Raw genomic sequence first — 21,262 nt, 5'->3', positions numbered from 1 at the left:
AATTAGATGACGTAGTAAGTAATTAGATGACATAGTAAGTAATTAGATGACATAGTAAGTAATTAGATGAGCATAGTAAGTAATTAGATGACATAGTAAGTAGTTAGATGAGCATAGTAAGTAATTAGATGACATAGTAAGTAATTAGATGACATAGTAAGTAATTAGATGACATAGTAAGTAATTAGATGACATAGTAAGTAATTAGATGACATAGTAAGTAATTAGATGAGCATAGTAAGTAATTAGATGACATAGTAAGTAATTAGATGACATAGTAAGTAATTAGATGAGCATAGTAAGTAATTAGATGACATAGTAAGTAATTAGATGACATAGTAAGTAATTAGATGACATAGTAAGTAATTAGATGACATAGTAAGTAATTAGATGACATAGTAAGTAATTAGATGACATAGTAAGTAATTAGATGACATAGTAAGTAGTATATGATGCAGATTCCAAGCATGTTTGGACTTAGTATAGTTGAAGTCTTGCGGTCGTTAGAAAAGATGAGTGCACATCATAATGGCAGCTACACTTTACATCTTCAACATCTAAAACATAATTTGGGAGCCTTAATTTGCCCAGGTCTGTACTCTCAAGTACACTCAACCTTTACAGGCATTAAAACATCCATTTTACCAACCTTTTTTTCTGCAACTTTTCATTAGAAAAAGAGAAATCCATTTCCTGACATGACATGTGACCACAACGATGTGTTCGCTCTCACAAAGATGTCATGCAACATTTGCAGGGTCTAACATTCCAACTTTCAATGGTTGGAAACATGTTCCAGTCTTCACAAGCCCTGAGGCTGCAGAGGGAGTGTGTGTGGGCAAGTATCCACTCAATCTGCCGGGGTAGTTGCACCTTATAAAGGAGGAGTTCTTGCACTCCTCGCTCCTCACGGACAATGACATCGCCGCTCATGCACGCTAAATGAGCTAAACGCAGCTCATCGTGCACCAGAGTCCTTGGAGGTCGACGTACTACTAAGATAAGATACCAAATAACTTCAAAGTAGGTAGTGAACAGTAAACATTGCATGGGTCTATTTTGTCACGTTAGAAGAAAATAACCTTGTGACAATAATGTGCTTTCTTTGTGCTTTTGGATCATTTCTCAGTAGAGAGAAGGATGCTCCTCTACTTTGCATCAGTGCTGTTGGCCACGACTCTGACCTGTGTCTGGACCCAAGACCTGACAAACAACAGGAAAGCTAAATCTCGCACAAAAACCTTGGCTGCAAATCTTTATGATGGACAAGGTGAGCAAAATAGAAGAGTGCTCTATTAACCGCATTCACTTGGCTTGTGTGTGAAATCTAGGTTTTCTGCGATTGAAGGTGGACACACAGTCCTTCAGCAGGGATGTTCAACTCAATTCTTCTGTTGAATTTTCTTTTCCAAAAAGCTTTGATTGATTGATTGATACTTTTATTAGTAGATTGCACAGTTCAGTACATATTCCGTACAATTGACCACTAAATGGTAACACCCCAATAAGTTTTTCAACTTGTTTAAGTCGGGGTCCACGTTAATCAATTCATGGTAAGGTCTTATTACTTCACTATCAGTCTTATCTTGTATATTCCAGAAAATCACCGTCCTGTAGAGCAGACATTTGAGGACATTTTTCAAAATAGGCACTGCGGGCCACATGCGGCCCATTAAGATTTTCAATCTGGCCCTCCAGACCTTCCACATCATTTTTTAGACCTTTAACATGAAAAGTGTGATTGCTGTTATGATGTGCAGTGATGTTTTTAAATGACTAAGTCTTCAACTGTAAAAAGGCTTTCAATCTGCACTTTTGGGTGTTCTAGGAGTTATTAGGGTCATCTAGGTCAGTGGTTCTCAAATGGGGGTACGTGTACCCCTGGGGGTACTTGAAGGTATGCCAAAGGGTACGTGAGATTTTTCAAAAATATTCTAAAAATAGCAACAATTCAAAAATCCTTTATAAATATATTTATTGATTGATACTTCAACAAAATCTGAATATAAGTTCATAAACTGTGAAAAGAAATGCAACAATGCAATATTCAGTGTTGACGGCTAGATTTTTTGTGGACATGTTCCATAAATATTGATGTTAAAGATTTCTTTTTTTGTGAAGAAATGTTTAGAATGAAGTTGATGAATCCAGATGGATCTCTATTACAATCCCCAAAGAGGGCACTTTAAGTTGATGATTACTTCTATGTGGAGACATTGTCAGGCTTGCCACTGACAGTTTGTTTGTGTTTTAGTTTTTCCTCTGTGTATGTTTAATATTTCCTGTTTTTAGTTCCTGTCAGCGCTCTTATTTTGTCTGTTTCCTGTTTTTTCCCCGGTGCGCTGTTTTACCCTCAGCTGCGGCTGATTGGCACCTGGCCACACCTGGTGTCAATCAGCCTACTCCTAATTTACCTGCTTTGTTCCTCTAGTCAGTGCTGGATTATTGTCGCTCTTATCGTTGCTACCTGTCGTGTCGTGTTGTGTCATGTCTTGTCAATGCAGCGTTGCGGTAAGATATATTTTATTGCGGTTTGTAGCTTACTGCCTTTTGTTCCCTGCTTTCAAGTTTGTTTTCATATTACATGTACGACTTCTGTTTCCTGCTAGCTTCCTCACTAGGCCTTTTTGTTTTTTGCTAGCTTCCATGCTAAGCTCCGTTTATTTTCTAGTTCCCATGCTAGCTCTCTTTGTTTGTTATCCGCATCGTGCATGCTTTTTGTTGTACCCCTTAGGTTTGTTCTTGTTTTAGTATTTTTATTAAGTTATGTTTTCCTGCAATATGCCTCCCTCCTTCTCTGCATCTTGGGGTTCGTCACAAACTACCTCTGACAGAAATCTTTATTTATAATTGAATCACTTGTTTTTTTTATCCAAAAAGTATTTAGTTATTCTTATATCTTTTTTTTCCGAATAGTTCAAGAAAGACCACTATAAATGAGCAATATTATGCACTGTTATACAATTTAATAAATCAGAAACGGATGACATAGTGCTGTATTTTACTTCTTTATCTCTTTTTTTTTCAACCAAAAATGCTCTGCTCTGATTAGGGGGTACTTTGATTGATTGATTGATTGATACTTTTATCAGTAGATTGCACAGTACAGTACATATTCCGTACAATTGACCACTAAATGGTAACACCCCAATAAGTTTTTCAACTTGTTTAAGTCGGGGTCCACGTTAATCAATTCATTTGAATTAAAAAAAATGTTCACAGGGGGTACATCACTGAAAAAAGGTTGAGAACCACTGATCTAGGTCACAGCAGCTCAGACCAAGTACAAAGCAGAGTGGGCGGGGCTTGATTACAGAGCAGCCAGTATGTGTCAGAAACAGATGCGGAAGCACATTTTTACAACACATTTCTGCGTAAAAGTGGTAATATATCATATTGTAGGTGTGTATTACACTTTGCATTCATATTTTGCTGTTTGTTAGATTTGTGTTGTGTTTTGCTTGATTGTAAAATATACACAACTATGGAGGAGCTGCTCTGAGAAGTAAAAGATGTTAATATTCAGTCTTTTATTGTTCATACTTAATATTGTAAATCCCACTTTCTTTAGTTTCATGTACATTTTGTGTGTCCCATTCAGTGAAAAAATGTAAAATTCCATTCCGTTTTTTGAGGTGGTCTGTCATAACTCTTTTACAACTCTACAGGACATTGTGACTTTTGCTATGAGTGTTCCTGAAAAAAAGGGAGCCAAACACACTTACTGTACAGCAGATTTTTAAAGCTAAATGTGTATACATCATTTATACACATTGGCACCCCAGACACTTTTTGTTCTCTCAATGCTGCCCCCGAGTCTAAATATTTGCCCAGCTCTGGTCAAAGTCACAGGAGTGCTCTGCTGTTTTTAGGGGCGCTCTGCAAAAAGGCAGGTCAAAGATCATCTCTATGACAGCACTGTAGCCTTTTTAAGAGCCTGCTACAAAAAGGTGTTTTGAACTGAACTCAGGGGCCACCAGTTGAATAGAACAAATGATGAAAATCAGGGGGCCTAAAATGAAACCTTGAGGAGCACTTTTAGTCAAACTAAATAAGTTGAACAGATGACTACTGACTGCCTCTGAAGTAAACGACTCCTTAAACCACGTGATGAAAAAAAATGTTGGCAGCTAAAAAGGACAGGACTTCAAGGGGTGTAAATAATAGGTCTGGACCCCAGTGTTTTATGTTTGCTGGCATTGTTCAGATGCAATGCAAGGATCAGCCAATTTACAGGAGTCCAAGTTCCTCTAGAAAACAGTCTTTTTAGGAACTTTCCACAAAAAATGTTGTCTCAGTTTTGAACTGAACTGGGGGGCTGGTATGGATTCGGCGCTGCCTTAAAGGGGAACTGCGCTTTTTTGGGGAATTTTGCCTATTCACGATCATTATGAAGGACATTGTTTTAATGCATTGTAAACATGAAATACATGCGATTAAAAGTCTGCTTAAAATGGAGCCTATTGGTGCCACTCTATCCTGCCTTTAAAGCCCTTAAAAAACATCCAAAACCTCCATTTAGCTTTTATATACAGGATGTAAGTATTTGTGTATGTATGAGTGGCGGGCTGTGCGTTTCCCACCTCAGCCTTCAGTGATGTCAGACTTCAATGACGTCCTCTCATAATTGATGTCATTGCTGGAGAAACAAGATACAGAAACACATTTACACACTACTGAGCATTGAACCACATCAACACTGTACAAAACGGGTTATGTTCTGGCGCATTTAAAAATCAATTGAAACGCATTAGTAATTAAAACATATCTTATGTGGTACTGTCAAAATTAAAATTGCAAAAAACATATTGAAAATGAAAAAATTAAATATTTGAACTCACAATTAGTACGAGCTATCCGACGCCGTATAAGCCAGTGGTATCCCTCGTCGTCGACTTATTCGAGTGGAAATGGCCGACATATACTCATTTCATTGTCAGAACAGCTGAGCTAGCTTCCGGGTCGTGGAGGTCGACGGCAATTTTGACAAAGACTGCGTAAAATGTGTTTGACGTACCTTTTATTCACGGACATGACCAACCGTGGCCGACCTGGAAGACCCTCAACAGACTACGGGTGGAGCAGGGGAGGAGCAAAGCACTGTTGAAAACATGGAACTATCACACAGAGGACAGGTGTGGCTGTGCAACAGTACAGACAATGTCCCACCTGCTGGAATGTGGGGACGCCCTCCAGTGGTGCCCCCAGGACCTGGCGGATCCCACTCCAACAGCTATGTCCCGCGCCAGATACCGCCAACATGACATCTTGGATGGCAAAGGACTCGAAGAAGAAGAAGCTTCCGGGGTTGCCTGACATCATCTCACAAGATGTAGTTTCTCTTGAAATATCCTTCTTGAAAATGGCCTTGCAAATATATATCTGCCACCTAATCAGCCTTTTCTTCTCCTTCTCTGCTAGCCTGGTCTGGCTACGACCACACACTTCCTCCTTCCTGCTAAATTGTAATTTGTGATTGGATACTTACTTTGGAATGACACGTGGGTATCCAATCACAGTCTCGTTAACATCAAGCTATCTAGCTAGGCTACTGTCATCAACTTGTGATCTGATTGGCTATCGCAACTGTCTCAACTGTGTGTGTTCTCAAATTCATCCGCTAACAGTCCAGGTGAGTATTCAATCACAGGAGGCGTAAATGTCACCTTCAAGGTGAGGCCATCTAGAAGGCCTTACTGACGACAACTCCTGATTTGATTGGCTATCGCAACTGTCTATCAACTGTATGCGCCCATTGACTTGGAAGTGCATAGACTCCTGCAGATTTGGTACAGCATGGCAACATAAGCTAGCTGAATTCTGATTGGATACAAACTCTAACCTAATAACAACAGCACTGGAAGGAGCATAATATGACATGAAGACAATATGAATTTGTTTAAATATTTAGGGAAAGTCAATTAAAAATATATTTTATCTTTACTGCGATGAGGTGGCGACTTGTCCAGGGTGAACGCCGCCTTCTGTCCGATTGCAGCTGAGATAGGCATCAGCGCCCCCCGCGACCCCAAAAGGAACAAGCGGTAGTAAATGGATGGATTTGATCTTTAATTATGATGATGATTTGTGGTTATGTTAGGCCAGCAGAGAAGGCTTTGCTGGTGCTGAAAGCACACCACTGATTAGTAGCTGGTACATTTATAGTAACACTTAATATTTACGTTTTTTTTTAATTATTTATTTAAAAGAGCCAACAAACATACTAAAACATCACTTGCTGTACAATGTCTGCTGTCATTAGGATGCTAACTGCTAACATGTTCATATAGTTACATTTCAATGAAGAATGACTCAGTCTTTGAGTGTGAGATCAAGCGTCTTTTTCTGTTGTTCTCGCCATTCCTGGGTCTAAATCGGCTTTCAAAGTGTGTCAACTTGTCGGAATACGTCGTCCTTCTTCTATCCAGGTGAGAGGCATGAATTACCATCTAGAAAAAGTTTGCCGAGCATGGAAACGAGGAAGCAGCTCATTCATCAATCGCAATTCAGACGCTATTCATAGCCACAGCATGGCCGAATAGCTGCGTTAGCATCGCCGGTAAAATGTGCGGACCAAACGATCAGGACTTTCGCATCTTTAGACACTGGAGCAACTTAAATCCGTCGATTGGTAAGTGTTTTTTCCGCATTAAATGTGGGTGGAAGGAAACGTAATATAGTTGCAAATGCATCTATAGGTTATCCATACATCTCTGTGCCATGTCTGCTTTAGCACCGCCGGTAAATAGCATGTTAGCATCGATTAGCGTAGCACGTTAGCATCGATTAGCTGGCAGTCAAAATCAACAAAACTCACCTTTTTGATTTTGTTGACTATCGTTGCAAATGCATTTACAGGTTATCCATACATCTCTGTGCCATGTCTGCCTTAGCATCGCCGGTCAAATGTGGAGACACTCTGGCACATTCAATGGGGGTCTGGCGGCAGACACTTTGGCATCTTCGGGCCAGTGGTGCAACTTGAATCCCTCCCTGTTACTGTTGTTACACCCTCCGACAACACACCGTCGAGGCATGATGTCTCCAAGGTTCCTAAAAATAGTCAAAAAAAACGGAAAATAACAGAGCTGAGACCCGGTGTTTGTAATGTGTTGAAAATGAAAATGGTGGGTGTGTTACCTCGGCGACGTCACATTCTGACGTCATCGCTTCCAGCTCGGTAAACAGAAAGGCGTTTAATTCACCAAAATTCACCCATTTAGAGTTTGTAAATCGGTTAAAAAAATAGATGGTCTTTTTTCTGCACCATCAAGGTATATGTTGACGCTTACATAGGTCTGCTGATAATGTTCCCCTTTAACATTGGCACGCAAGCTAGTGGTCACGGCGCCGCTATAAATAGTTGGTCTGCGTTATCGCTTCTAATCATAATATCACTTATACTTGGTTACTATTACAATCACAAAATTTAAATGGAGTATTGTTGGCAGTTTTTGGATAGTTTTTTTATTGGGTTTTAAGGGCGGAATAGAGGACGTCCCATTGACTATCTTGTAAGCTGACTTTTTTTTAAGTTCATGTACGAGTTAGAATGCTTTTTTTTTTTTAATCCATCCGTCGTCTTGTCTTTGACAATAATTATGGACAATAGGTACAATTCCCCTTTGAAGGAAGTATGTTTGGGAACCTGAACTTTGTTTTCTCTGCATAGCCATCCTCGATGAAGACTGCAGCCTGGAGCTTTCCTTTCTGATGGACAGCTCCGAGAGTGCCAAGGAGAACCATGAGCAGGAGAAGCAGTTTGCTATGAACTTGGTGAATAAACTCCAAGGCCTGAAGCTGAATTCGGGTCGCAGCATGAGCCTGAGGGTGGCCCTGCTCCAATATAGCAGCCATGTCATCACGGAGCAAAGGTTCAGCGACTGGAGGGGACTGGAGAATTTTAGGAACCGTGTGACTCCCATCATCTACATCGGCCATGGCACCTACACCACCTACGCCATCACCAACATGACCAAGATCTACATGGAGGAGTCCAGCCCGGGGAGCATCAAAGTAGCGGTTCTACTCACAGATGGCTCCTCGCACCCGAGGAACCCGGATATTTTCTCTGCTGTTGCTGACGCCAAGAACCAGGGCATCAAATTCTTCACTCTTGGCATCACCAGAACCGCCAACGAGCCCACCAATGTGGCCCAACTTCGAATGATCGCCAGCACTCCTGCATCCCAATTTCTGCACAATTTGCAGGACAAGGATATAGTTGAGAAAATAGCTTCTAAGATTGTGAGTATTCCTTTGAATCACGCAAGAATTCACTGTGCATTGTATTCAGAGGAGACACATACTGATTACAAGTTATGCAGGCTGTTTGCAACTTGCTCAAAGTAACCTTTTTCAAACCAAATACAAAAATAGAACACCACTGACTATCTTATGATACATTAATGATTTAAAAGAGCATACAGTAGAGGCTAAAAGTTAGGACACACCTTCTACTCATTCAATGAAATGTTTTCTTTATTTTCATGACTATTTACATTGTAGATTGTCACATTAAACTATGAATGAACACATGTGGAGTTATGTACTTAACAATAAAAACATGTTTTGTATTCTAGTTTCTTCAAAATAGCCACCCTTTGCTCTGATGACTGTTTTTTTGCACACTCTTGGCATTCTCTCCATGAGCTTCAAGCACACCTGTGAAATGAAAACCATTTCAGGTGACTACCTCTTAAAGCTTGCCAAGAGTGAAGTGAAGTGAATTATATTTATATAGCGCTTTTTCCTCAAGAGTGTGCCAAAAAGTAATCAGTAATCAAAGGGTGGCTATTTTGAAGCAACTAGAATATAAAACATGTTGTCAGTTATTTCACCTGTTTTTGTTAAGTACATAACTCCAAGTGGGTTCATTCATAGTTTTGATGTGACAATCTACAATGTAAATATTCATGGAAATAAAGAAAACACATTGAATGAGGAGAAGGTGTGTCCAAACGTTTGGCCTGTACTGTATATATTTTTTCCCAATTGCTAATTAAATGCAATAAAAATTGCTCAATGCCCCAAATAATTAGTCTGGCATTCATGGTTGTCAGACTGTCACTCACTGCTGTCTAATACACACATAGACGCCTGGAGCACTTGTACAAACACAAAAGCAGTCCCAGATAAGCAACTAATAGTTTGCAATCATTTTGTTGTTACAATAGAATATACATTCAGTGATAGCTAACGTTAGCAACTAAAGTTACTTAATCGCTATCATTAGCTTGTAGCACACATAACTGTGTGTGTGTGTGTGTTCTTGTATTTCTAACCTTCTTGAGACATGAAGAAAGAAAAGTATCTTCCATATGAGGAGGTGTGAACAAGTGGTGACATAAATCCTGGTCCCAATAACATTGCATCTAATAGACAATGTCTCATTGGCTCCCCTGCTGGGGACATCTGTCTAAATGAGGGTTGTCCCAAAAAGAAGGGAGTTTTCAAATTGACTGTGTGTTGCTTTTAAAAGTGTTCCCCCTCTGGTCAACATATGAAATAACAAGTGTGTGTAAAAAATTTAAATGCACCCCCTTTGGCCAAAATGTATTAAAAAAGTATATATATATATGTATATATATGTATATAGAGACATACTGTAATAACTTGAAGTAAATAATGAAGATTAAAAACAATTATAAACAAAAAATTTAATTAAATAAAAAGGATGAACTAAAAGCTTACCTTTTTATATTTTCATAGTATGTATATATTATTATTAATGTTGTAAATACAAATGTTTATAAATCTAGAAAGGGTGGTCCTAAAGAGGTAGGCATTTTTCTCAAGTCTCAAGAAGGTAACAAATACAAGAACGTGTGTGCGTTTGTGTGAGTGTGTGTGTGTGTGTGTGTGAGAGAGAGATGGAGAGAGAAAGCGCGAGGGTGACAAAGAGAGAGAGACTGCAGAAGTCTGTACCACCAAAAGATGCACATTTTAGAAATCACTTATAACTTTATAACAGCGATAATGTTAGCATTTGCACAGCTAAAACATCAAAACCATCCCAAATGTACCACAACGTCTTTTCTGTAGTTTGAAGTGGAATTCTTGTAGGTTGAAGGTAAACTTTTTTACTGACACGCAAGATATAAATGTTCTTTTTCCCATAGTTTCTAAGGTAAACATTGATTGAAAAAGTGTGCTGCCTTTTCTGATTGCGAGTCGCTGTTCTTTTCTTAACACAAACAATACATATCTGCGAGCACTAATCAATAGATTAAAATGAACGTAGCGTTCGAAATGAAACTTAATAGCACGTGTTTCTTGATCATAAACAACTTAAAAGTAAAAAGTTTCATTGAAACTACTGTGAAAAATTGTCCATTGTGGATGACAAAGTCCAAAGTACATCACATGGCTGCCTTAGTACAGTATCAGGCTTTCAATTTGAACTTTTTAAGGTCAAGGCAAGTGTTGCCTTAAAGGAGGGCTTATAATTTAGGGCACCAAGGCAAGTTGGAAACCACCAAGGCAAACATTATTTTCTTTCGAGGCAGGGCCTCCAAAGTAAGCATAGATACATACATACATATACATATATATATACACACACACAAGTATATGATATACAAATAATCAAATGTCAATAAATTGAAATAGAGCATCATATAGTGTGTGAACAAACTTGTAGTAAGTTTTAGTAAAGTTGTGAATAAACAAATATATAAATTGCCATGCAATGTTCATTCCATTTTTGCTTACATCTGCGACTTCAAAGCTTCAACGTATACAAAAAAGTCAACAAATCCACGTGTGTGACACACGTGGATCTGTTTATTTATTTGTTGAAGGCCACAAATCCAAATAAACATTGAGGATGCAGCACATTAACATTGACAGGTCTAGAACTGCTGAGTTTGGAGGGCAAACAATGGACTCATTTAGCACTCCATTTAAACTATGAAATGAACCTCCCTAAAGAAGTTGTGTAGCTTGCAACAATTTTCCACACCAGCCTATAATTGTTCCTTACTCTGCATTTTGGGAGCTGCCTAACCTAAATTAAGCAAACACCTGACAGACTTCCAGAAAGTATAACCAGCTCTGACTTCCATTAGTTGGCCGTCATTGAGTCTTGTCTCAACCAATACCGTGATCTAATTGGAATACTTCCAGAGTTCTTCAGCAACGAGTCCTGTCCGTCTCTCAGGTCCGTCTGTTTTGCCATTGTCAGTAAGCGTACAGACATTCCAAGTGCCAATGAGCGATATGGCTGGTGGAGGAGCCAGATTAGACGCTGACCACTGGTCTATGTGGCAGGTTATACTAGGTTACAGTCTCACCCATAGCAGACCATCAGGCCTGACATGACCTGACTCAGACTCGGACAAGTACCAGTACAATTTATCCTACAAGGTACTTAAGTAAATCTAATGGGGTAAATGCAGCGTGGTACTACCCACCTCTGCCTGTCCTACATTGAGATGGATGATGACTGTTTTATTGTTAGAATACTCACAAACAATACAATAATACACTGTAATATGGATGCAATTGAAATGTTGTTTTCCTTTATTTCTAGAGTGACCTGGCAGATGAAGGAGTAAGTAATACTTCCTTTATAAACCTTGCACACTCACATTTACTCATACATCCAGGTGACAGACACTGACATTTTCTGTCTTTTCAGTGTCCTCTGACTCAGAAATGTGCTTGTGAGAAAGGCGAGAGAGGGCCTGGTGGGCCTGCGGTGAGTACCGGTAGTTCACCTTTGTTGGAGAAGCCTTACATGTCCTCAGGATACATTTTTCTGAAATGCACTGGCTTGAACAACCGGGTGAAATGCTTGTTTTGCTGCTTTTTCTGTAGCTAGCAGGCATTTCACACACAAGAATAAATACACTATTGAGCGCAAATGCACACACTAACACAATTCAAGAACTTTTTGTTAAAAATGTGCTTTATCCAAAGATAGATTTACACACTTTGGAGGGACTCTTAGAAAGTGTTGATAATCTTGTGTTAATCATGTCATTAATAATAAATGTTGTAATTTATACACGGTAGTTTATACCCTGCATTATTAAGGCAAATCATTATTAGCATATGATAACATTATTATATGTTATTATACGTACTGTTTTCTTAATTAAAGTGTTGACTGATTGATTGGCAGATATCTGACAAGATTTTATCTTTTGCAGTGGCGATTGCTCTAAGACTGCAATGGAAGCTTGGCTTCCCCTAAAATGTCAGAAATAACATATTGGTCAAATACAGTAAAGGCCAAACGTTTGGACACAACTCCTCATTCTATGTGTTTTCTTTATTTTCATCGTAGATTGTCACATCAAATCTATGAATGAACACATGTGGAGTTATGTACTTAACAAGAAAAGGTGAAATAACTGAAAACATGTTTTGTATTCTATTTTTTTCAAAATAACCACCCTTAGCTCTGATTACTGCTTTGCACACTCTTGGCATTCTCTCCATGAGCTTTAAGAGGTAGTCACCTGAAATGGTTTTCACTTCACAGGTGTGCTTGAAGCTCATGGAGAGAATGCCAAGAGTATGCAAAGCAGTAATCAGTTAAAAGGGTGGCTATTTTGAAGAAACTGGAATATGTTTTTAGTTGTTTCACCTTTCTTTGTTAAGTACATAACTCCACATGTGTTCATTCATAGTTTTGATGTGAAAATCTACAATGTAAATCATGGGTGTCAAACTCTGGCCCGCGGGCCAAATTTGGCCCTCAGTGTAATTTAATTTGGCCCTTGAGGCAATATCAAATTAACATTAGAGCTGGCCCGCCAGTATTATAACACCGCATTCACCGCTATAATCATACTTACCAACCCTCCCGATTTTCCCGGGAAACTCCCGAATTTCAGTGCCCTTGCCGAAAATCACCCCGGGGCAAACATTCTCCTGAATTTCTCTCGATTTCCACCCAAACAACATCATTGGGGACGTGCCTTAAAGGCACTGCATTCAACGTCCTCTACAACCTGTCATCCCGTCCGCTTTTTCTCCATACAAACATTGTGTCGGCCCAGTCACATACTATATGCGGACTTTACATACAAACAAGTGAATGCAAGGCATACTTGGTCAACCGCCATACAGGTCACACTGAGGGTGGCTGTATAAACAACTTTAACAAATATGCGCCACACTGTGAACCCAGCTTCACGGTGGCAGAGGGGTTAGTGCGTCTGCCTCACAATACGAAGTTCCTGCAGTCCTGGGTTCAAATCCAGGCTCAGGATCTTTCTGTGTGGAGTTTGCATGTTCTCCCCGTGAATGCGTGGGTTCCCTCCGGGTACTCCGGCTTCCTCCCACTTCCAAAGACATGCACCTGGGGATAGGTTGATTGGCAACACTAAATTGGCCCAAGTGTGTGAATGCGAGTGTGAATGTTGTCTGTCTATCTGTGTTGGCCCTGCGATGAGGTGGCGACTTGTCCCGGGTGTACCCTGCCTTCCGCCCGATTGTAGCTGAGATAGGTGCCAGCGCCCCCCGCTACCCCGAAAGGGAATAAGCGGTAGAAAATGGATGGATGGATGGACTGTGAACCCACACCAAACAAGAATGACAACCACATTTCGGGAGAACATCCGCACCGTAACCCAACATAAACACAACAGAACAAATACCCAGAAGCACTAACAATATTTGAAAATCGATTTTGCACGTCACTATAAAGTTATAAAAGCCTTGCTCGTTCAATATTCAATGCAAAACTTGTTTGGGTCCCTATTAAAAGGTTAATTTGTTCAACCTTGGCCCGCGGCTTTGTTCAGTTTAAAATTTTGGCCCACGCTGTATTTGAGTTTGACACCTCTGATGTAAATAGTCATGAAAATAAAGAAAACCCATAGAATGAGAAGGTGTGTCCAAACTTTTGGCCTGTACTGTAGGGCAAATAGGTCAGATATAACCTAACAAACGGATAGAGACAAAAGGAAGGCAGATACGGCACATTTAGAAACCGATCATGACACGTATTAAAAAACGGTAACATTGAAAAGCATCGTGTGTAAAGTTTTCCATTTAATTTATATTTAAATAAAAACATTTTTTCCATGGTCACTGGGGGGCTGTGCAACCTACCTGGGACTTTGGGTTCAACCTGTGCATTTTGTCAGCCCTGTACTTGCACGGCCACATCCAGACTCCTGTGCAAACATCCATTCAAACAAGCTGGCAGATAATCATGCTATGCTGACAGACAGCTGCACGGCTATTAACCAGGTGCTTTCTCTGCTGAGAGATTCTTCACATTCTTATGCTCAGACAAGGAGGCTCTCATAATTGCTCTTATTGGTTAAATGGTTGTGAAGCAGCGGTGTCTGCAGGATAGCAACTGACACGCATCCAGGTGCGTCTCAAAAGCTATGACCCCCGACACCCAGCGGGCAAGACACCTCATGTCTTCTGGAGCGTCAGAGGTGACTTACGGCCTCCTTCTGAAGTGCTTTGCACACATTCACACATCAGCATATTGTTCTTTTAACCCAGCTACGTTTGTCAGTGTCTCCGCCTGACAAAAAAAATTCCACTTTTTGATCGGGGGGAAAAAATGAATTCCGTACACGACAAGGAGCGGACAAAAATAACAGAAGGGATGAGTCAAATCTAAGCTTGTGATTCTTTTTCTTTCTTCAGGGGAAAAAAGGTCGCGCTGGAGAAGATGGAGCCCCAGGGCTGAAAGGGCAAAAGGTGTTCAGCCTGTCACGCACACGGCGAGACTTTGAGCTGAGAGACTCCTTAAAACAGGATTTATACTTTCTAGGGAGTTGCACACCTCAAATAATGTTTTCATTCGGAGTCTGGTTAACTAAAATATGTAAATGGTACGTCGTTATGCCAAATAGTGTTTTTCAAAAGACAACAGAATGGTAGCTTGTATTGCATGGGTGCAGACAATCACAATGTATCCCACTGGGCATCCAGCAAATGTTTGCGATAATGTCAAAAGCAAAGTCGTAAAGTAGTGTAGTTAGTTTAGTTAAAGCATCAAGGCGAGCCCACACTACCAACCCCAAAGCAGTGAAGTTGTCAGGTTGTGTAAATGCTAAATAAAAAGAGAATACAACAAATCATTTTCAACTTATATTCAAACGAATAGACTGCAAAGACAAGATATTTCATGTTCACACTGAGAAATGTTGTTATTTTTTGCAAATATTAGCTCATTTGTAATTTGGTGCCTGCAACATGTTTCAAAAAAGCTGGCACAAGTGGCAAAAAAGAGTGAGAAAGTTGAGGAATCCTCATCAAAGACTTATTTGGGACATACCACAGGTGAACAGGCTAATTGGGGACAGGTGGGTGCCATGATTGGCTATAAAATCAGCTTCCATGAAATGCTCACTCATTCACAAACAAGGACGGGGCGAGGGTCACCACTTTGTCAAAAAATGCATGAGCAAATTTTCCAACAGTTTAAGAACAACATTTTAAAGAATTTAGGGATTTAATCCTCTAAGGTCGGTAATATAATCAAAATGTTCAGAGAATCTGGAGAAATCACTGCACGTAACATTGAATGCCCATGACCTTGGATCCCTCAGGTGGTACTGCACCAAAAACTGACATCAATGTGTAAAGGATATCGTCACCACATGGGCTCAGGAACACTTCAGAAAACCACTGTCAGTAACTACAGTTGGTCGCTACATCTATAAGTACTGGTTAAAACCCTACAATGCAAAGCAAAAGCCATTTATCAACAACACCCAGAAATGCCGCCGGCTTCGCTGGGCCAGAGCTCATCTAAGATGGACTGATACAAAGTGTAAAAGTGTTCTGTGGTCTGACGAGTCCACATTTCAAATTGTTTTTGGAAACTGTGTACGTTGTGTCCTCCGGAACAAAGAGGAAAAGAACCATCCGGATTGTTCTAGGCACAAAGTGTAAAAGGCAGCATGTGTGATGGTATGGGGGTGTATTAATGGACAAGGCATTATCTGTGAAGGCACCATTAATGCTGAAAGGTACATACAGCTTTTGGAGCAACATATGTTGCCAGCCAAGCAACATTATTATGGACGCCCCTGCTTATTTTAGCAAGACAATGCCAAACCACGTGTTACAACAGCGTGGTTTCATAGTAAAGAGTGGGGGTACTAGACTGGCCTGCCTGTAGTCCAGACATTAAAAATGTGTGGTGCAATATGAAGGCTAATATATCAGGAAAGAGACTGATGAACAAGCAAGAATGGGAAAGAATTCCACTTCAAAAATGTGTCTCCTCAGTTCCCAAACCTTTACTGAGTGTTGTTAAAAGGAAAGGCCATGTAACACACTGGTAAAAATGCCCCTGTGACAACTTTTTCCAATGTGTTGCTACCAATAAATTCTAAGTCCATGATTATTTGCACAAAAAAAAAAGTTTCTCAGTGTCAACATAAATTATCTTGTCTTTGTAGTCTATTCAATTGAATATAATTTGAAAAAGATTTGCAAATCATTGTATTCCATTTTTATTTACGAATTACACAACGTGACAACTTCACTGCTTTTGGCTTTTGTAATTGGACGATGAGTGATACTGAGAAAACATGACAATCAAAGAAGTCCATGTTGGGATGTTATACACACATTATGTGTGGCATGTGCTATCAGGGACGCCCCAAATGTAAAAGGACCCTGTTTTGCATGAACAATTCCATTGAAAATGTCAATTAATTCATGGCAGGGCAATTCATATGAAATTTGATCGCAAACCAGCTTTCTGTTTTGTCACTGATGAAAGTAGAATGGCAAATTTGCCTGTTAATTCTGTGCCTCCCGTGGCATTTAGCATCAGTGCTGGATGGTAGTGGGTTCAATTCCCAGTTGGTGTTGAAGTAGTAATTTTCTTAATGTATGTTTTAATGATGTAAAAAAAAAAAACACAAAAAAAAAAAAAATGATTGAACAATTTATTTCCCATGAATTCATTTTAGTACAAAACGTGTATCAAATTGAATGAAATTTTAATTAAAAAAAAACGTCTAAAAGTCGTTTTGCATAGATAAAAAAGTCAGAAAAAAGGGTGAAGGGCCCCCAATATAATTCTGCACAGGGCCCAATTTAGCTGGGGGCTTTGGTGCTATTATTTCAATGGTTAATGCACTACATGTAGCGCTGGATTACATCAAAGTGTCTGACCACTTAACATACTAGTCAACGTTTGCGCTTGAGAATAAAGAACATTTTTCAGAAAAAAAGGGAAATGCATCATTGTTCTCCCAGATTGCTACGGCTCTATGCTGTCCATTCCATACCCTCAACACTGTCACACCTCAGAACCAGGGAGGGTTTTAAAAACATCACAAGTTGTAAGACAGAAAATTGATTGATGGGGAAACCATTTAAATGGGAGGCCCATGGAAATAACGGTCCCTTATGACTATTCATTCTGCATTTCTCTCTAAACTCATTAACTGTATTAAATGTACAGTATGTTAGCAAGTCTTCCAAAGCATTTAAGTATAACCCACAGGCGTCCCACACATTTCACAGCTATTGCTATTTCCCTAAAAGACATACCTTCAAACACATGTGCAGCCATTAATAGTCCATCTTAACAAACAGTCCTAAAACATAATAAGAATTAAATGAACTTCCATTCATTTATCCAACAACTCTATCCTGGTCACATTTTAGGGTGAAGCAGGACTTGGTGGTCTACCTGGACAAGAAGGTACTGAGGTAATCAAAGCAAACATTAGGTCTAAGTGTGGGGTGCAGATGTTCTCCATATTAACTAATATTGGGGTTTCTTTATGTGCAGGGAAAACCAGGTTACAAAGGCGATAAGGTAAGGAAATTAGGTATATTGAATTGAATGATAAGCATGTACAATACCTGAAAATACCTGGTAATCTGTCCACAGGGTGAAAGGGGAGAATGTGGCATTCCAGGAGTCAAAGGAGACAGGGTATAGCATCATGAAGAACACGACACACACATACATACATACACACACATATATATATAATGTGTTGACATGCATAAATGTGTATGTATGTATATATATATGTTTATATACATACATACATAGGGGATATTTTAATAAATTAAAATGTTGTTTTTGTGACATGCAGGGTCCTGAGGGTTTACTTGGCGTAAGAGGGCAAAGAGGACTACAGGTTCGTAATTGCTTCACAAGATATTATGTAATTATGACTGCTCAGAGCTTGTGAGCATTTTAAATTGTCTTAGCTCTATATTATCATTACACATTGCAGCTTTAACATCTGATATGCTTCTGCAAATGCCTGTACGGATGTTGAATGGTATATTGTTACTGAGCCAAGGCACATATTTTTCCATTGGAAACTATGTTCAATAATCATTCCGAAGCAACAACCAACCCCATCACAGGGATGGTTGTCACACACGATTAAGTTGCTTGTTAAAATGTTATTTCAATTATAACATATTTTTCACAAGGGCAAGAAGGCAGAACCTCATTTAAAAGTTGAATTACCTTGAGAAGCTGACAAATACAGTGCATTTGGAAGATATTGACAGACCACCACTTTTTTTCCATTTTGTAAATGTTCCAGCCTTAATGTGAACAACCTTTTTATTATTTTGCAAATGTATTAAAAATAAAAAACTGAAAAACCACATGTACATAAAAGAAAGAAAAAAACCACTAAGCCGACGCATGGCACAGCATAGAGGGGCAAACTCTTCAGGCACGGATTCGGATGTCTACCTGCACCTCAGGGAGAAACTGCACTCCTTTGACAACAAACATGTAGATTCTGGACAGGGAGGATGGATGGTACGAGAGAGGAGACTTTGACAGTTAGGATTGGTCGTTTGTATTAAAACAGTTGTTTTTCTCCCTACAATAGGGCGAAACCATCCTTGCCCAGGGACACTCTCCTGGTTTTGGAGTATAAATATTTGGGGCTTTGGCACCAGCCCCTGGACTAGATCTGACCAAGTTAGGTCTATGAGCACGAACTGATGAAGCCAACTCAAATGAGCGGCAAAACTTCTTCTTAGACAAACCAAACAGTCCAGTTGTGATCAATTGAATGCCTTGAGATTATCCTGACAGGTTTTCTAGTTCTTACTGCTGAAAACCATCCCCACAGCATGATGCTGCCAACACTTTGCTTCACTGTAGGGATGGTATTGGTCTGGGGATGAGCGGTGCCTGATTACCTTTAAACACGATACAACAGGATTCAATCTTCGTATCATCTGACCAGAGAATTTTGTTTCTCATGGTCTGAGAGACTGAAAAAACTAAACATTTTCTCATTTTCATTCTGGAGTAATATTGTCTGTAGAGTTTTAAAGACAACAATAAATGTATTCCATTTTAAAATAAGGCTGTAACATAACAAAATGTGGAAAAAGTGAAGTGCTGTGAATACTTTTCGGATGCACTGTACATAACTTTATGCGTCTTAACACAAAATGAGCAAGCAACATGAACAGGAAACATCTTTAGGCCAGCCTACTGTAGATGTGATATGTATGAATATGTGAGTATTTGTGACAACCAACCCCAACTGGAAACTTTTGCCTTCATCAAGGCTAAGTGTTAAACAACAAGTTAGCTTAAAAATAATCATCTAAACCACGTGTCTTCCACATTTTCCAGGCCTAGAGCGCTCAAACTGAATGGATCATTTCGAATTTAAACTTGTCCTAAAGGTTCCTTGTTGTTGTGCAATACTAAGATATTCAAATAATACAGAAAAGCGTCGCTAAATTCTAGCTTGCAACTTCAGTGCTAATCGCTTGGTATCTTAACCCGTCTATTATGTTGAGGGTCAATTTGACCCATTTCAGTTTTTGTGTTGATCAAAGTACTGGTTATCCTTTCTTTTTCTTGCTGAAATCTGGTGACTTTTCCTCATCTAGGGTCATGAACTGGTGTGTAAATCTGGACACTTCGTTGTGTAGTGGAATGTTTGTGCATAGTTTGTATACAAAGATGATGTTGCGGGTCATTTTGACCCAGACGCTTTAATGTGGGTAAATAGCCAAAATAAACGAGTCTCTTTGATGTACTTTTTACTTTGATGTACAATTGTTTGTATTTTGATTGCCTCTGAGACCCAGAGCCAGGTGTGTGGAGAGGGGACTTTCTCACACTTGTCCTTGTCACTGTTCTCATGTCATCTCTTTGACAAACTCACCAAAAATGAGCTCCAGAAGGATGACATCTGAAGAGACAAGGACAAGTGTGAGAAAGTTCCCTCTCTTCACACACCTGGCTCTGGGTCTCAGAGACAATCAAAATACAAACAATTGTACATCAAAGTAAAAAGTACATCAAGGAGACATGTTTATTGTTGGATCTGAACAGCTATTTACCTACATTAAAGCGCCTGGGTCAAAATGACTCGCAACATCATCTTTTTATACAAACTCTGCACAAACATTCCACTACACAACAAAGTGTCCAGATTTACACACCAGTTCATGACCCTAGATGAGGAAAAGTCACCAGATTTCAGCAAGAAAAAGAAAGGATAACCAGTACTTTGATCAACACAAAAACTGAAATGGGTCAAATTGACCCTTAACATAATACAATTGGAATAAAAAATGTATTGTATGTCACTTTTCTAAATGTTTATATAACCTAAAATAAATTGTTATTGGTTTAACCTGTTTTCTTGACTGTTTTAAGTGCATTTACACAGTACGGGTCAAAACGACCCGCAACATAATCAATGTCATTTTTTCCAACATAATACAAGGGTTAATTGCTTACATGAATATACACTAATAATATGATATTTATTCATGTGTTTATGTTAGACTTAAAATATACAGTGAATAGGGTGGCCATGCCAGTGCCATTTCTGAACTACACTACATTTACATTTTCGGGGGGTAATATAGAAGATATATTTTTTTAAACTCAATATCAACCAAAAATGTCACAAATCCTTCAGTACTTCTGCGGACCTCCTACAGACTGCCTGTGGAAGGTCTCTGATATAAACTATTACAATTCGACATGAAAAACACAAAAAGGCTTCTTTTATTCTAAAGAAGATTATGTCAGTGAGCTCTGATCATTACTGTATGTACGTTCCAAAATACAATTTGAGAGACAGCACCCTCTGGTGGCGAGATGTGAGTGGGACAAACAAGTTGGTTGGCCAGTAAGTTTTCAGTTTCAATTTATTTGGAACATGCATACGATACAAACATATTTCCAGTTGTTTCATTTCAGCACGTCCGAAAAGAAGTGGGAAGAAGCTGAGCTTATTTAATCCTACCCCTTTTCACATCACAGCAAAGTTATCCCATTTCCTTGTTCTCTGTTTGTAAC

The 21,262-nt window shown here is 39.3% G+C and overlaps 1 protein-coding gene across 1 annotated transcript in view; it reads left to right on the top strand.

Annotated features, from left to right (window-relative positions):
* Window positions 1-886: 886 nt before the first annotated feature.
* Window positions 887-21,262, top strand: part of col28a2a (collagen, type XXVIII, alpha 2a) — a 46,572-nt gene continuing 26,196 nt past the window's right edge. Inside the window, exons 1-10 of the mRNA XM_061880077.1 lie at window positions 887-1,023; window positions 1,130-1,270; window positions 7,673-8,247; window positions 11,534-11,554; window positions 11,642-11,701; window positions 14,623-14,676; window positions 17,611-17,655; window positions 17,738-17,764; window positions 17,840-17,884; window positions 18,051-18,095. Coding sequence (XP_061736061.1) covers window positions 1,141-1,270; window positions 7,673-8,247; window positions 11,534-11,554; window positions 11,642-11,701; window positions 14,623-14,676; window positions 17,611-17,655; window positions 17,738-17,764; window positions 17,840-17,884; window positions 18,051-18,095 — 1,002 coding nt within the window. The 5' untranslated portion in view covers window positions 887-1,023; window positions 1,130-1,140. The remainder of the gene's footprint in view (window positions 1,024-1,129; window positions 1,271-7,672; window positions 8,248-11,533; window positions 11,555-11,641; window positions 11,702-14,622; window positions 14,677-17,610; window positions 17,656-17,737; window positions 17,765-17,839; window positions 17,885-18,050; window positions 18,096-21,262) is intronic.

The sequence above is a fragment of the Nerophis ophidion genome, linkage group LG19 (genome assembly GCF_033978795.1).
Source record: "Nerophis ophidion isolate RoL-2023_Sa linkage group LG19, RoL_Noph_v1.0, whole genome shotgun sequence".
Classification (NCBI taxonomy): Eukaryota; Metazoa; Chordata; class Actinopteri; order Syngnathiformes; family Syngnathidae; genus Nerophis; species Nerophis ophidion.
Note: the sequence above shows the minus strand (reverse complement) of the source record. Positions and strands in the feature narration are given on the sequence as shown.